General features: G+C 37.6%; 2 protein-coding genes across 6 annotated transcripts in view; one reads left to right on the top strand and one right to left on the bottom strand.

Moving 5' to 3' along the window:
• The window catches only part of LOC149922938 (uncharacterized), a 28,410-nt gene extending 14,758 nt beyond the window's left edge, over nt 1–13,652 (top strand). The window contains exons 2-9 of one of the 5 annotated variants that reach the window (XM_090164025.1): nt 7,408–7,514; nt 7,579–7,793; nt 7,854–8,042; nt 8,108–8,251; nt 8,321–8,414; nt 8,477–8,917; nt 9,008–9,112; nt 9,221–13,652. In XM_090164025.1, the coding sequence (XP_090020151.1) occupies nt 7,408–7,514; nt 7,579–7,793; nt 7,854–8,042; nt 8,108–8,251; nt 8,321–8,414; nt 8,477–8,917; nt 9,008–9,112; nt 9,221–12,822 (4,897 nt within the window). In that variant the 3' untranslated portion in view covers nt 12,823–13,652. Of the gene's footprint in view, nt 1–7,407; nt 7,515–7,578; nt 7,794–7,853; nt 8,043–8,107; nt 8,252–8,320; nt 8,415–8,476 lie in introns of all 5 variants that reach the window. The other 4 variants (XM_090164023.1, XM_090164022.1, XM_090164024.1 and 1 more) reach the window with 4 other exon arrangements.
• A 258-nt stretch (nt 13,653–13,910) lies between these two features.
• Nucleotides 13,911–15,311, bottom strand: Ripalpha (RPA-interacting protein alpha). Its single transcript, XM_090163489.1, has 5 exons — nt 14,962–15,311; nt 14,734–14,904; nt 14,595–14,667; nt 14,373–14,536; nt 13,911–14,141 (listed from the first exon to the last, which is right to left on the bottom strand). The coding sequence occupies exons 1-5, from the start codon at nt 15,043–15,045 to the stop codon at nt 13,974–13,976; spliced, it is 660 nt and encodes a 219-aa protein (XP_090019615.1). The 5' UTR covers nt 15,046–15,311; the 3' UTR covers nt 13,911–13,973.
• Nucleotides 15,312–16,040: the final 729 nt, after the last annotated feature.

Here is a 16,040-nt window from a genome sequence, read left to right as displayed (position 1 = left end):
TTGTTCATTGTCTCTACTATCTTCGAAATTGCGAGCAAATTAAATTTTTTTACCGCCCAGAGCCAGCGGTTGTTTTACTGAAAAGATTTTTCGGTTGATAATACCATAAGTTTATAATATAGTTACATAAGTGTGACACTTCCTATTCTTCACATGTACAAGTTTTACCAAAAGTCTTACGCTACTTTTGGTTTTACTTAGAGCTATTCGCGAGACAGACTGCATTACGGGCTTCGTCGCCGTTTTGCGTCCGCTTGCTAACACGTCTCACGTTGCCGTTAATGGAGATTTTCTTCTTGTGATGACGTCACTCCGTTACTAGCTCTCGGTAAAATATTCCACAAAGTGACAAACTTATGGAAGGATATTATAGACTTCTGATAATACTCTCCCTCCCCGTGTCATTCGGAATGAAAATCCCAGGCGTTTCGATTGCTCATTGCTGGGAAGATCTCTTTACAGGGTGCAGAGTAAAAGGGGCTTATTATACCCGCTCCTGTCTTACGAATTTATTCCTTCGGGGGAGACTGGGGCTTATCGCGAAATCCCTTTCATTCGGGTGTACCAACTTCGAGGACGAAACAAGATGCACCGTTTAAAGGGTCATTTGTTAAAGATAATTGATCGAATTAAGATTGTATTGGTTTAATAGGTTGGATTTTTCAACAAAGCATCGAAATAGTGCTTTTAATTAATTGATTTTGCGCCTGTATTAAATGATATTTCACCAGTTCAATAATCGAATATCTCGAACGTTTAACCAGATGTATATACTATTTATTTATTGCTTATAAAAGTGAAACGGGTACCTTTTTAAAGAATCGTTTGAATTTTGAGTGTGACTAAATAGCAAGTGTTTTGGGAAGCGGGAAGTCGCGTGACAGGAGGGGAGGAGCTATTTTCATTAAAAAAAGTTTGCAAGATAATATCCGAATATATTTCTTTTCATGTTATTTGATACATATTTACTATCACAAATCGAATATCGTTGTTTTTTATTGGTTTACAGTTATTACCCTCTGTCTAAAAGGTATGATCTAGCTTCTGAAGTTTGGCGTACGTCGCGCGGCCAAAGCAAATAAAATATTATAAAGAATTTTCTTATTTTTAAAGGTTTTTCCAGAAAATATTATTCTAATACCGGTATCGGCCAATATCGGCTTCGTTTAAGCCGATATTGGCCGATTCCTAGACCACATGTACTTCCTAACTTCCCATTTTCTCCTATAATAAGAAATTAAAATGGTTGATATTTTACCCTTATAAGTCTTTTAAACGTCCTAGATTTTAGAAATGCTTATTTTCAATACTGTTCTATCGGTTATCAACTTTATTTTGAACTGTATACCCTCTTTAAACAATTTTTGACAACCGTTTTCTCTCATTCTATAATTAATTTTATCCAATTTTTTTCCTTTTCTTCCTATATTTCACTGATAACTAACACTGCGTAGCTTTGGCTGTAGCCGCCATGTTGGGTAGAATTTTTGTTCAATAGGAAAAAGCATGGGTGACGTCGTGTGACGTAGAACCAAGAATGTATTTATTTATACCTAGGGAGAATGTCTATGTCGAGACGGTTTTTAGCCTTTCTCTCAATCCACCCGTTGGTCCCCTCAGTACGCTCCTCCGCTTAAAATAAAACCATAAGTTAATGATACGAATTTTCTAAGGGAATACCGAAATTTATATCTTTTGGGGAAGTTCAAGCTAGCCTTGGACCAAACGGGATTAAAGAAACGTCAGCTTCGGCAGTTCCAAGTGTATGTTAAGGCTACTTTGATACGCAGTACGGCAAGACATAGGTCGATTTGGACAAGCATATCCGCCATAGGCAGCATAGCCATTTGTCTACTTAGAGGTATCATTAACTTATGGTAAAACGAATAGCCCCGGTATTTCATTGGCTGCATAAAATTTACGTCACCTAACGCGATGGAAATCAAACGCCGGTGACGTTTTGTCTCCCCCCCCCCCCCGTCTCGCGCGGTGGGAAGGCGTTCAACGTGCCCGGCGATTGTCGCAACATAATCATTCTTCCTAAATATAAATAAATACATTCTTGGTAGAACTTTAAGCTCCCTATAATTCCTTTAAAGGATTTTAAAATATTCCGTGGTCACCCTGTACTTCTAGTCTAACGAGGAGACTACCCGAGGTGATAATCACCGATTTGGTTGAAACTAGGTGGGTATGTAGACCTTATGGTAACATGAAATTTCACCAAGGGAAAAGTTGCAATGGGCATTAGTTTTGCCATGGCAACCGAAAATGTTTTTGACAACACAGTACGTATATTGTCCCATTGAAAATAACAATTGATCAATTTTTACATATTTTGATAAAATGGACCAAAATTCATCAAAATATCATAAAATTCATTTCATTTGTCAATTTTGATCTATTTTTTTTGTTTTTGAAATTTTTTGAAATTTTTTCACAGGGGGGGGGGTACCCTTGGAAGTGCTCAGATTCCCATGTTATTTTCAATGAGAAAATATACATACTATGGTACCCTTGGAAGTGCTCAGATTCCCATGTTATTTTCAATGAGAAAATATACATACTGTGTTGTCAAAAACATTTTCGGTTGCCATGGCAAAACTAATGCCCATTGCAATTTTTCCCTTGGTGAAATTTCATGTTACCATAAGGTCTACATACCCACCTAGTTTCAACCAAATCGGTGATTATCACCTCGGGTAGTCTCCTCGTAAGCGAAATCGAAAGGTGGCGTGACAGACGCGGATAGCGAACGCGTGAAGAGCCGCAAGAGCTCCTCGTCGTATTCAAAATATTCGTTCAACCCCTTGATTGAAACAAAGGGGTTGCCTTAGCGCAGACCTCGCGCTTGGGTTTACGGCGAGGAGAGTCGGCCCGCGAAAGGAGCCCCATTCGGTTCGTTCAACTTTTAACGCGGCGCCGGATTTTGAATGGCCCTTTTCTGGTTTGTTAAATCTCCGGCGAAGAATGCTAAACAAAAAGATTCTTCTGGGGAACAAAAAAGCTGCCGAATTATTAAAGTTTTTTCCGAAAATCGATTTCTTATACACCCCCAAGACGCGTACGCTATTTGGTGATTACCAAACTGCGACACACGCTACGTGTAACGAAAATATAGAAAAACCTTTTATGATTTGCTCCATCGAGTAACCTTGTCCACTTAACTGACAAACGGGCCAAAAATTAATCGTAGCTCCCGTATTTTGTTACGCCAGTCACGGTGGTTTTCTCGCAACTTTGCATGTACCCGTAATCTTTAGACTGAGACCAAATGATTGTAGGGTGGTTTTTTTTAATAACTAATACCAGTAGTTAATAATATCGTTACGAGAGAAGTATGCCATTCGGATTAAACCCCGTACAGGGCTCCCACCAGGTCCCTAAAATACCTAAAAGCCCCTACTTTTTTTCGAGGTCCCTAAATCACCTTAAAATCGGAATTTGGTACGTAAATTACCCTATTTCTAGTAAAGTTGCTGAAAAGTACCATCGGCTTATAATATAGAGACTTGGCACTCCGTAGCTTTGGCCATGGCCGCCATTGTGGTAACATTTTTCTCCCCACGATAAAAACTATTGAAAAAAAAACTGTGACGTAGTATTGCCAAGTCCCTATTGAACCAGAATTGTATCGATTAACGTTTATAGCTATAATTTACTACATTAGCTCTAAATTGAAATACTCGGTAAAATTGGAATGAGCCTCCCTGCCGTAAAGTTGAACTATAATGTATAATTTTTAAGTCAGTTTTAGAAATGTCCTATTTGAAAAGAAATTTTTGTAAAAAATTTCAGTTTAAATAAAGATCCAATTTTTCTTAAAATAGTCCTATTTCATCCTATTTCTAGCCTGAAAAATCCCCTATTTCCCTATTTTTTTTAAAGATTTTTGTGGGAGCCCTGCCCGTATCAAGACTCAAAATTTACCGCGTGCATTACTTCATCTGATTATGTAAAATGTTAAAATTACAACGCATACGGTATAATGGTATAGAGTAGTATCAGTGTGACGTCACGCAACGTCATCAATGCTTTTTTCCATTAAAAAATGGCAGCCATCGCTAAAGCTACGAAGTGATATTACTCTATATACGAACCGTTTATCTCGATTAATAGTTTCAGAAACTGACTATTTTTCCCAAACTATTTTATATCCGAATATAGGGCAATTATTTACTTCTGATAATACCGAAGTTTTATTATTTTTAATACCGAATGAATGTCTGGTTCTCGTCATCGTATAGCCACTTAAAATACAAAAGAATTCTATAAAGAAAAAACTAAGTTTGACCGTCTACTAATCTCATTGCGCAATTTCGCTGATTATTCGACTTTTTCGCTACGAAAGTTATCGGTAGATTTGTCAACCATGTTGAGTTGGGCTTTACCAGCTGTTACGCGGCTCTGGTTTTTTGTTTTCACACCCCCTCCCCCAGCCCAAAATTGATTTGAAGATCGAGTCTGCTTTCTAATGGTTAACCGTCAAAAAAAGTACCTTCGTATGCAAAAATGTGTAGTTTTCAAAGCCCGGCTCTATGGATCAACGAACAGTAAATGACTCGTATATCTATACTAGAACGAAACCTTGATTATTTCAAGGTGGAAATGTTATAGAAAAAAAGAGGGTAGGCTTTCCGCATTTTTGTATAGTTTGTCAGTTCTAAGGTTCATATTGGAAGTCAAGGTTCATACAGCCCTTGAAAACCTGGAAATATCAGGAAATTCGATTGTCGACAGAAAATTTAGGGAAATACCTTTTTTCTTTGTAAAAATCGGGGTATAAAAAGTTTCCCTAATGAGTATAAATTTAAATCAATAATAGCGTTTTCCATTTGATTGCTCGATATTCGCTCCAAATCTGTCTCTGACGTCATAGATCTCGCCCCAATCAACTAGAGTAAAACCGCAAATGGAACATACCATTACCATGTTCCTGCACTTTGTTGTTTTTCGTGTGCTATTAATATTAATTTTCGCGTTTTGGTCTGCCATTTTGCCAACAAAACTAAAAGGAACACGCAAAAATTTGCTCCGATATCGATCTCGATCCGTTGATCTGTCAAAATCGGCAGAGTTTTGAGGGGTCGCGGAGCACCCGGAGCGGGAAATGGAACACACGAAACTTGATCGGAGCAGATCCGAGCACGCAAATGAAACATAAAACGCTATAAGTTTTCTTATATCAAATGTATCTACCTTTTTGCACAAATATTTGAATTTATTACACCTTTTATAGGAAAATATCATGGAACCAATTTAGCTTAAATGGCAATCGTAAACTCTGGAAATCTTAGTTTTAGTTGTGGTTATCTGGCACCTAAAAATATCAGGGAAATATTAGTGGGAAAACCAAAAAATATCAGGGAAATATTAGTGGGAAAACCATAAAATATCATATGGAGAAATATTATTGGTTAAACCTAAAAATATCATCTGGAGAAATATTATTGGGAAAACCATAAAATATCATCTGGAGAAATATTATTGGTTAAACCAAAAAATATCAGGGAAATATTAGTGTGAAAACCTAAAAATATCAGGGAAATATTAGTGTGAAAACCTAAAAATATTAGGGAAATATTAGTGTGAAAACCTAAAAATATCAGGGAAATATTAGTCTGAACAACTGAAAATATCAGGGAAATCGGTTGGTCATTAGCTGTATGAACCCTGTAAGTGTTTTAGTTTTAATTATCGCTATTGTAAAGACGTTCTTAAGGGGAAAATACTCCGTCGCGGATGTCGTGGGAGTCAATGGCTTCTTGCGTGGAAATTAAATGGAAGGATGTTTGGCCACTAAGGGGGTTTAATGGTAATTAGGAATCTGGCTGTGAAATCGGTCGTTTGTAACCGAGCGTTGGCTTAATTTCCTTTATAATACAACCGGTGACTCAGCGTGTTTTCCCCACCCCCTCCTCCTAGTTACAACCGGCTAAAAAGAAAACTTGCCTATTTACAACTAGTTTTATTTCCTATATTTATTCCCGCTGAGCGATTTCACTGACGACTTTTGGCTCCCTGCTTATTCTTTCTAGTTGACTAATACGATAGAAATAGAATTATCGTCGGAATTGCGCTAGGATACGAAATGTCTTTCATTATTTCATACTGTCTGTTGATATTGCGCAAATTATTGGCGGCAATATCTCGTAATATAATCGATAAAATTGTAGGTAAAGTTTGGTAATTGTAATTTTTGGGTTCGGTTTCCGTGAGTCAGTGCCGGTGCCCGATAGACTAGCCACCGCGCCCAAATGGGAGATATTATTTTGATTATCGGCCATTATGGACACTGATGTGTTATAAAGAGCGCCGGGGCTGGCGAGGAACCAGGCCGATGAGCTGTTCGCTCTCTCCCTGTTACACATCATTTATTCTTCCTGTAAACACCCCTATTTTCTTTCATTATGACCGCAGAAAAATAAGCGATATCACGTTATTAGAATTCTGTTCCCGCAAGGTTATTGCCCCCGCGTGTTACTTTTCCATTTGTACGTGGTAGTTATGTATTCAATAAAGAAGTTAATTTACGATTATTTTGATAGTTTAACATTCTAATAGCGTTTTCCATTTGACCGCTCTAGATCGTTCTGATCAACATTTTACGCGTGCTCGGATCTGCTCCGATCTGACTGCTCTAGATCGTTCTGATCAACATTTTATGTTCCATTAGCATTCTCGGATCTTCTCCGATCAAGTTTCGCGTGTTCCATTTCCCGCTCTCTGGTGCTATGAGATCGCCCAAAACCGATCTGCCGATTTCGACAAATCAGCGGATCGAGATCGGAGAACATTTCTGCGTGTTCCTTAAAGATTTTTTGGCAAAACTACAGACCAAGACACGAAAAACAACGCGCGGGAATATGCTAATGGATGTTCCATTTGCGTTTTACTCTAGTCGATTGGGGCGAGATCTATGACGTAGAGACAGATTCGGAGCTAATCTCGACCAATCAAATGGAAAACGCGATTAGATACTTTTGAGATGGTATACTTTTTGTGTGGTGGAATAGGTATGACTTGTCATAATCAGAAGTGAAACTATAATCTGTTGGGTGAAAAGGGATTTAGGTCTATTTTCTGATGACTGATGTTTTGGAAGGGAAAAGGGCTATCAACATGTCCCCAAATCGCTTTTTAGGGCGCCCAGTTTCCCCCCATCCAAGGACAGGATGTGAAGCTTGAATGGTTGTACGTGTCACTTGACCACACGCTATTAAGGCGTGAAGCGCGCTTATCATCCCTTTTTCATTGAATATAATGTGTTTTCATTTTTTTCCAAATAATGCGCATCAATTGAAATATTTTTCTACGTTTTATCAATTATAACTACGCTGACATCAATTCAGTTTTAACTTTAATTAGAATTGTAACATGATTGTGAATTTTATTATTTCGTTACAGAAAATGTCCAAATGAACTGTCGCTGGTGCTAGCAAATGAAGTCGCAACTAATTTAAAAAACAGCTTTCCAATAAACGTGAATGAACAGGATCCAGAAGCGGACTTCAGTTAGTATATCATTGATTTCAGTTACGTTTAAAATTTAAAATAAACGTTTTTCTAATATTTCAGTGCTGGACTCTGTTCTTCTTTACAATAGTGGTCTCGAAAAACTTAACGAACTTTGTAACCAATTTAGAAATACTCCCGATGACATTGTAGCGAAAACTCTTTCGATTAAAAAACCGCTCTATTTGACGTCTGTAAATGCTATCAAGAATGGCAGGCGGAAAATGGAGGATCGCCATGTTGTCATTCATGATTTGAATCAATTGTGTGGCCTTAAAGTATACATATATCAACTATATTGCTCATTTAACATTGTGACATGATTTTCTTATCTTAAGGACGTGCCACCACACAGTTACTATGCAGTATTTGATGGTCACGCTGGCGTAGATGCTGCGAGTTACGCAGCTTCTCATTTGCACTGGAATATTGTGCGTCATTCTGCCTTCTCCACAAATTTAGAAACTGCCATCAAAGAAGCTTACATTCAAACTGATGAAGCGTTTTTAGAACGGTCCAGAAGAGATGTACGTTTGTTTTTATTCAATTACTATCTAAATTTCTTTTAAAGCCATTATTTCTTTATTTACAGAATATTAAAAGTGGTTGTACCGCTGTTACTTGTATCATTCGTGACAATACATTATATGTAGCGTGGCTCGGGGATTCTCTTGCTATTTTGGTGAGGCAAAGCTTGCCAGTTTCTTTGGTCGAACCCCATAAGCCTGATAAATTGGTAAGGTGTCGTTGGTAAAGAGTCTTAACTGGTGTTCATTGCATTAAAGATAGGTAAATGTCTTTTTAGGAGGAACGACAAAGAATTGAAGAAGCTGGTGGTATGGTTGCCTACGTTGGTACTTGGAGAGTTAATGGAACACTGGCTGTGTCTAGAGCAATTGGTAATTTGTCTAGACTTGAATTAATTTTTGAATTTGATAAATTAATGGTTTTTAATTAAAAGGTGACATAGAACATAAACCAATGGTTTCCAATGTCCCTGACATTCAAAAGATCTCGCTTGAGGGAAACGAAGATTTCCTCGTTATTGGATGTGATGGTCTATGGGATAATTTATCCCCTCAAGATGCGTCTGCCTCTGTATATTCAAAGGCCAGCGATTTAACTTCTGATGTTGATTCTATCGCATCGTCCATTGTTCAACAGAGTAAAAATCAAGGTTCTCAAGACAATATTACGGCGATTGTGGTGCTCTTCAGAGAGCGAGCTAGTTTAACGAAACCCTTACCCCCTACTCACTCTTTGAAGGACAATGTTGGACAATTTGATCCCTTTACCCCAAATGGTAGAATGAATAATTCAGATTTTACCTCTGATGGTCTTTTTTCCAATAACCCTTTTCAACAAAACTGGATGGATAATCCAACTGAAAGTTTAGAAAGTGGTAAAAGCATTTATGTGTATAATTCGGGGATTACCGTAGGTGATCCTATAGGTGCCAATGGACCCGAAGAAATATTTAGACCTTTTACAGGTGTCACTCTCGAGAGAACCTCTATCAGTGAGCTACCAACTCCGCCAATTGAAGATTTGCCTCCAACTCAACAGTTTTCAAACTTAGATTCCTTAAACCCTGAAAGTACAGAGCAAGCTCAAAGCTTCAATCCATTTAATGGTGGAGAGTCTGCCATGTTTGAGAAATCCTCTCTAACCGATGCAGATTTTTTCTCAAACATTTCTTCTAAAGATGGATCAGATTTGTCAGTTCAAGATGTGTCAGATCAGTTTTATCACAATGTTATGGAAACTATTGAATCTCAGAATGCCACTATGGTTAGTTCCCAGACTGGCCATTCTCTTTTAACAGCAGTACCTGAGTGCGAGGATCAAATTCCAACTTCCAAACCTTGGGTGATGCAAGTGGAACATTCCTTGGGTCATGGTGAAATTGATTATTTGCCAAGTAATGAAACGTCGGATAAAATTAATGCTCAGAGTGACTCATTTTGTTTGTCCCAAGGACCATCTTCCAGCGAACCGCAAATATACGATTTCAGCGGTACAATGCAACTTGAAGAAGTTTCATTAAGTACCGGTGATGCCAGCGACCATTTTGATCCCCTAAAACAAGTCGACTTACCCATTGGCTCAGAAACTGATATTAGCTACCATGAATTAAATTCAATAAAAGAGGTTAAAAGTCAGGAGGATCTGGTATCAAGCTTAAGCGAAGAAGCTCCATCCACAATCAGAGCTATTCATGGAATTAAAGAAATGATTGGCATATCAGAGTCTGTTCCTGGAAGTAAGGCTCAAGACCCACCTTCAACTACTGGTAATCCATTTTTGGATAATCCATTCAGTGCCCAAAAAACCTTCGAAGATTCATTAACTTCGGTTGATGATTCAAATTTGGATGCAGAGGCTTTGAATGAAAAAGCTGATGTTGTTGGGGAACTGCTAATCTCGGGAATGCCGGACATAAATCACGAATCTCTTATAGAATCGAACGTTGATCCACCTGAGGATGAAGTTTCTGAACCAGACTTATCTGAATTGCCTGATGTTTTACTTCCTACCTTAAACAGTGTTAAAGCTGATTATTCAAATTCTGAAGAAGTTGGTCTTGAATCCGTAATTCCTGTAGTTCCTATAGACAGTCCAACCAGCCCAAAAAATGTTCAAGATAGTTTTGGCCTTAATCCCAGTAGTCAGGGTGTTTTATCGAAACAATTGGAGTCTCTTTTAATCAAGGATGAAGTGAACTTAGAAGCTTTAACTCCTACCAATGATGCAATTGCACCGCAAGTAGAATCCACCAATGATGCTATTGCCCCGCAAGCGGAAGCCACCGATCTTACTATTGCCCCGCAAGTAGAAGCCACCGATCTTACTATTGCCCCGCAAGTAGAAGCCACCGATCTTACTATTGCCCCGCAAGTAGAAGCCACCGATGATGCTATTGCCCCGCAAGTAGAAGCCACCGATGATGCTATTGCCCCGCAAGTAGAAGCCACCGATGATGCTATTGCCCCGCAAGTAGAAGCCACCGATGATGCTATTGCCCCGCAAGTAGAAGCCACCGATGATGCTATTGCCCCGCAAGTAGAAGCCACCGATGATGCTATTGCCCCGCAAGTAGAAGCCACCGATGATGCTATTGCCCCGCAAGTAGAAGCCACCGATGATGCTATTGCCCCGCAAGTAGAAGCCACCGATGATGCTATTGCCCCGCAAGTAGAAGCCACCGATGATGCTATTGCCCCGCAAGTGGAAGCCACCGATGATGCTATTGCCCCGCAAGTGGAAGCCACCGATGATGCTATTGCCCCGCAAGTGGAAGCCACCAATGATGCTATTGCGACGCAAGTGGAACAGCTTAACCTTCAAGATACTTTACAGTCTAGTTCCTTGGCAGATGAAAACCATTTATTGATAGAAGAAACACCACTTCATCCAGAAATTCCAATTTCACCTTCAAATGAAGTTCATATTGTTTCACCCTTGCAAGAGAATGAGGTTTCTATTGCCGTTTTAGCCTCTGTTTTGGGTCCAAAAATAATAGTCAAACCTATTAATGATCAAGATTTATCAGCAGTGGAACGGGAAGTTCAGAATCAAGTTACAGATGATTTACCCAATGAACCTGTATCATCAATTGTAGATTTTGTCCCTGAAAGTAATGAGGTTCCTATTCCTGATTTGAAAAATACACAATCAAATTTTGAAGATCTTCTTAGCCCCATTCAAAGTACACTAGAAGTCACTCAACAGCAGCAAAACACTGAAGTCATTACAAAGAAGGAAGACTTGTCATTTTCTTCACAACCAGAAACTGTCAAAGTTGATTTCTCACCCACTCTAAGCTCTGAACCGATGATGTCCATATTGTCGCCCAATTTTGGTACTGTCCCAGTTACTGAGGTTCCCATTTCTCAAGATACTCTTGGTGCACCTGCAGTGCAGTTGGGTAAAATTCCTGATGGTGTACCCGAAGCCGATGGGGTCACAGAAGATGCTGATTCCGATTCTGAAAAAGATGGTGGCTGGAGCTATGTCAAGGCAACTGAAGAAAAAGTGGAAAAGAAACAAACCACAAAGCCAACATCAAAACAATCTTCTTCAGCCGCAACTTCTACCATTAAGAAAGTTCCCGGAAAAGATATTGTTAAACCAAGCCTTGTTAGTAAAACTTTAAAGCCAGAAGAGAAATCCAAGAAGTCAACAGCCCCTACAATAAGTAAAACTGCCACTGATGCCAAGAAAAGCCCAATTACTCAATCAGCTGTAGTAGTAAAAAAGACAAATACTCTAAAAAGTGCTCCTCAACTCGCAGCCACTTCAAAAATGTTGAAGATTGAGAAACCCAAAACTATTAGCAGTCCAACTGCTCCAAAACCAAAGGTGCCACCCACAACAAGCACTCCTTCTAAAGTTTCCAGCTCTACTTTACTTAAGACAAGTACTTCGACTCTTAAATCTGCTTCAACAGCTGTTTCAAAGTCAGTTTCAAGCACAAGTGGAGTTTCCAAGACAACTATCAAACCGGCAACTTCCAGTAAGACTGAACCGGCCTCCACTTTAAGTAAAACGTCAAGGCCAGCTACAGCAACCTCCACAGGCAAGTCCACAGCATCCAGAACCACTGTCACAAGAACAACAGGCGTAACAAGCTCAACCAAAACAGCTGTTACTAAAACTACCACAAGCGCCTCTAATACTATATCCAAGTCAGTCTCTTCTTCTACAGCACCTAAACCTTTAACTGGCACTTCTCGCACTACAACTACTACTATGTCTAAGGTCACAAAAAAGCCTGGTTTAACCTCAACTACAACAAGTACCGCTACAAAATTGCCCCTGGAACCAAAACAATCCAAGGAGACTGTGAATAAACAAATTACTCGTCAAAGTGGAACATTGGGGAAACCAAAAACTACAACATCTACACTGATTAAGACTTCTACCACTAAAACCAGTACTCCATCTAGACCTCCGGCTGGAAGTGACAAACCAAAAAGTGTCCCTGGAAAGCCTATTTCTGGCATTACAAAGAGTTCAACGAAGTCTGTTAGCAAGCCAGCTGGTAATTTGGTCAATGGCAATGCGGAAGGATTACGCAAAGAGGCAGAGGTGCAAAACAAGGAATTGGCTAATGATCAAGCGAAAGGAATTGAAACAATTCAAGCTCCGGTAGAGCCGGAAAAGGGAGTTTTAGAAGAGAATCACAAGGAGATGCCTGCCATTGATTCTGGCTTAGCATCCCCCGAATCCTTAGAAAGTCCTCAAAATGGATTAGTTAGTGGTGATTCTAATGTTTCGAGAAGCGAAATAGTTTTTACCCAATAAGACCATATTCGTATGAACCTGAACTAGTCATACAAAATCTATACATCTTATAATGGAAAAAGTGGAGGTAGCAATAACGTCCAGCTTTTGTGCTAATTTTGACACAATTTATTTGAGATTTTGAGGTCTCCCTTTTCAAACTGTCCAATTCATGCCTTAAAATATGTATAGAAATATTTTGGTTGTTCCTATAAAAAGTTATTTTTCTCTTTTATCCCCTTTTTAAAATTGCTGTATTGATTCTTGTTTTAAATACTAAAATATTTTTGCCTTAAATTTTAATTCGCGTTATTATAAAAGCTTTTTAAAAAGCCAGTATTTGATAAAACAACCAAAGAACTTGCTATATTTATAACGCTTGTTAGCACATATCGTAAGCCACAATAATATAAACTGCCCTAATCTAACACTTCAACCAGTTTCCCAGATTTATATATAAAAAAATGGCTTCCAGACCTGACGTTTATGCGAATTGGATCTGGTTTTTCACTTGGTGTAAAAATGGATCGTAGAATGTTACATAAAGAAATGAAACCCCAATTTTATATTTTCCACTCATTGAGAGAACCAAGCATTTTTTACCAAGTGAATATTCTGTCGAGCATATTTTTGTACTAAAATTTTAACTTTTAAATGTTGAAAAAGTGTATATCTGTTCAAAAACTAAAGGGTTGAATCAATACGGTGCTAAAAAAATAGAAAATCCTTTCTTGTATGCTGAAATCTTAGTGTAGAAAAAGTTAAACTTAGTTTGTGCGCATATCTGACTCTTAATTTTGGAATATTTTTAGTTGAGCTTTGTATTTATGTTAATTAAAATTCTTGTAATTAAAAAGTTTTTTCATTTTCAAACATCAACTTACTTATAATTGAATGATATACATCTACAGCAGTTTCATTGCCTGAAATTTGTCTGGTCAAGGCTCATATTATTAAAATTTTTAAGAGGGTTACAGTTAAGTTGTTCCTAAGCAGGGTGTGACAGAAGGCCCTTTATCTGAGCTATTGATGTATGGAATTGCGATGGAGGTTTGTTCGATAAGTATTTTAAATGTAAATGCCATATGTTGCTTTATTCAAGTGCACAGTTTTATTTAAAACTAAATTTTATTATAAAATAGATAAATTCTATATGAAATGAAATGCTTCAGTCACAATACTATATGCATGAAATCACAAACTGGACAACTTATTAATAAATTTGTAGCACCTCCAAGATTTGTTGTGGAAAAACAGGGGTTAACGTGGCAATTCTTATTGTGTGAATTGAATCCTTCAAACAATTTGTTTCTAAAATCTTGCAACCTTAAACAGCCTTGCTGAAATTAAATTTAATTAGTGGTTTTAGCACATTAGTTAATATTTTTATTGTATTCACAGACAGTGCTCGAAATGGAACGTAAAAGTTTTCCTCATATCATTTTGGTTCGTAAATATTTTTTATTGCACAGCTCTTGTTTTTCAGAATAATCGGAAGCTTTGTAAGGAAACACGTTCTGGTTCGTGAATAAGTCCATTTCGAGCACTGTTCACAGATAAAAATCACTTACTTCTGAATCTATTCTAAATCCACATAAACAACTGATCACACTGAAGGAATGTTCTAAAGGTAGTTTTTGACAAATTGGGCATATAACTTCTTCAGAAACGACTCTCTTAATATATTCTTCCTCAATTTCAATATTAACATTATGTTCCTTAAGTATTAATTGCTCTAAAGTATAGATTGTTAGTAAATTGATCAAATAACAGTATTTGAGGTATGAATATACCTTCATATAACAATTCCTGTTGAATTTCTTGCATTAACAAGATGCGTTCATCTTCCCATTCTTCATCCACAAACTGTTATGTAAGGTAATACCCACATTATTAAGAAATTAACGATAACCTGACAACAATATTTTGTACCATAATATTTCCAATATCAGACTTCTTCTCTTCCAACATCTCATCCCATTCTTCAGCCATTACCTCCATAACAACAGAGTCATAATTGTCGCTTTGTAAAATACTATTAGGGATGTCTCTTAATTTCTCAACGAAATTGTGCCTGTTGTTTTTTAATCTTTCCAAACACCTCTAATAACGTAAAGTATTTAATAATAATTTGAGTCTCAATTCATAATAATAAATCACCTTTCGATAACTTTCTTTCCATGGCAAGAGAGATTTCCTTTTGTATAAGTTTTGGTGACTAGGTGAAATTGCCTTACCAGACATTATTTACAATATTATAAATCCAAGCTAACTTCTAGACCAAAATCTCTTTTAATAAAATAATGAAACAGCAACATCAAAATGGTTTGTCAAAGCATGGCCGCCTGTATTTAATAAAGACTGTACATTCTTTTTTTCTGTGGCCGCTTGTATTTAATCTGTACCATTGAATTGGGAATATTGTACCTCTAGAATTACATAGGCGTGTTCGGGAGTCATGGTTTCGCGAAACAAATTGTGAAAATTCGAGTCGGCGCACTCAGCTGTCAACTCTATCATTATACGGTGGCGTCATCTATCACTTTCAAGGTGGAATATTGTAAAAAGTCATTTTCATAGGATATAGTTCTCGCCTCTAACAGCGGATGACGCCACCAACAAATGATAGAGTTCTCAATTTTTTAAAATTTTGTTTCGCGGAAGGCAGATTGAAACTGTAATTCTACAGTACTATTCCCAATTCAATTATCTGTACATTCTTTTTTTTCTGTGGCCCCCCACAGAAAACACAAATTAAGCCAGTAGATGGCGTTTATTTAGAATAAAGGTTGAGGTGCAGATTTTAAATTTCTTATTTTTAAGTTTAGTCCCAGTAGAACAAATTGTAATATAATTATTTGTAATATGTTCCTAAAAATGGTTCAAAACAACCCTTCAAAATTCCCAAAATTCCACGTGAATCCACCTCTCGTTAAAAATAAACTACAATTCCCGTTGACGCTAATGTAAATGTAGCGATGATTTAAAGAGTAAGTTGCAAATTATTCGTTTGACTTCACAGCCGTGACAAGTTATAATAGGAGGGACATAGAAATCTTATAGGAGTATAAGATTTCTATGAGGAGGGACCTCTATGGCACGCCATCCTGGTCAAAATTAAGTTGAAATATAGGGTGATGGTTTCGAAATATAAGGTGATCTTTTGAAAATATAAGGTGATCTTTTGAAAATATAGGGTGATGGTTTGGAAATATAGGGTGATCTTTTGGAAATATAGG

Source organism: Leiobunum rupestre, chromosome 11, assembly GCF_980474605.1.
Source record: "Leiobunum rupestre chromosome 11, qqLeiRupe1.1.hap1, whole genome shotgun sequence".
NCBI lineage: Eukaryota > Metazoa > Arthropoda > Arachnida > Opiliones > Sclerosomatidae > Leiobunum > Leiobunum rupestre.
The sequence above is the reverse complement of the archived record's forward strand: the minus strand, read 5'-3'. Positions and strand labels throughout refer to the sequence as shown.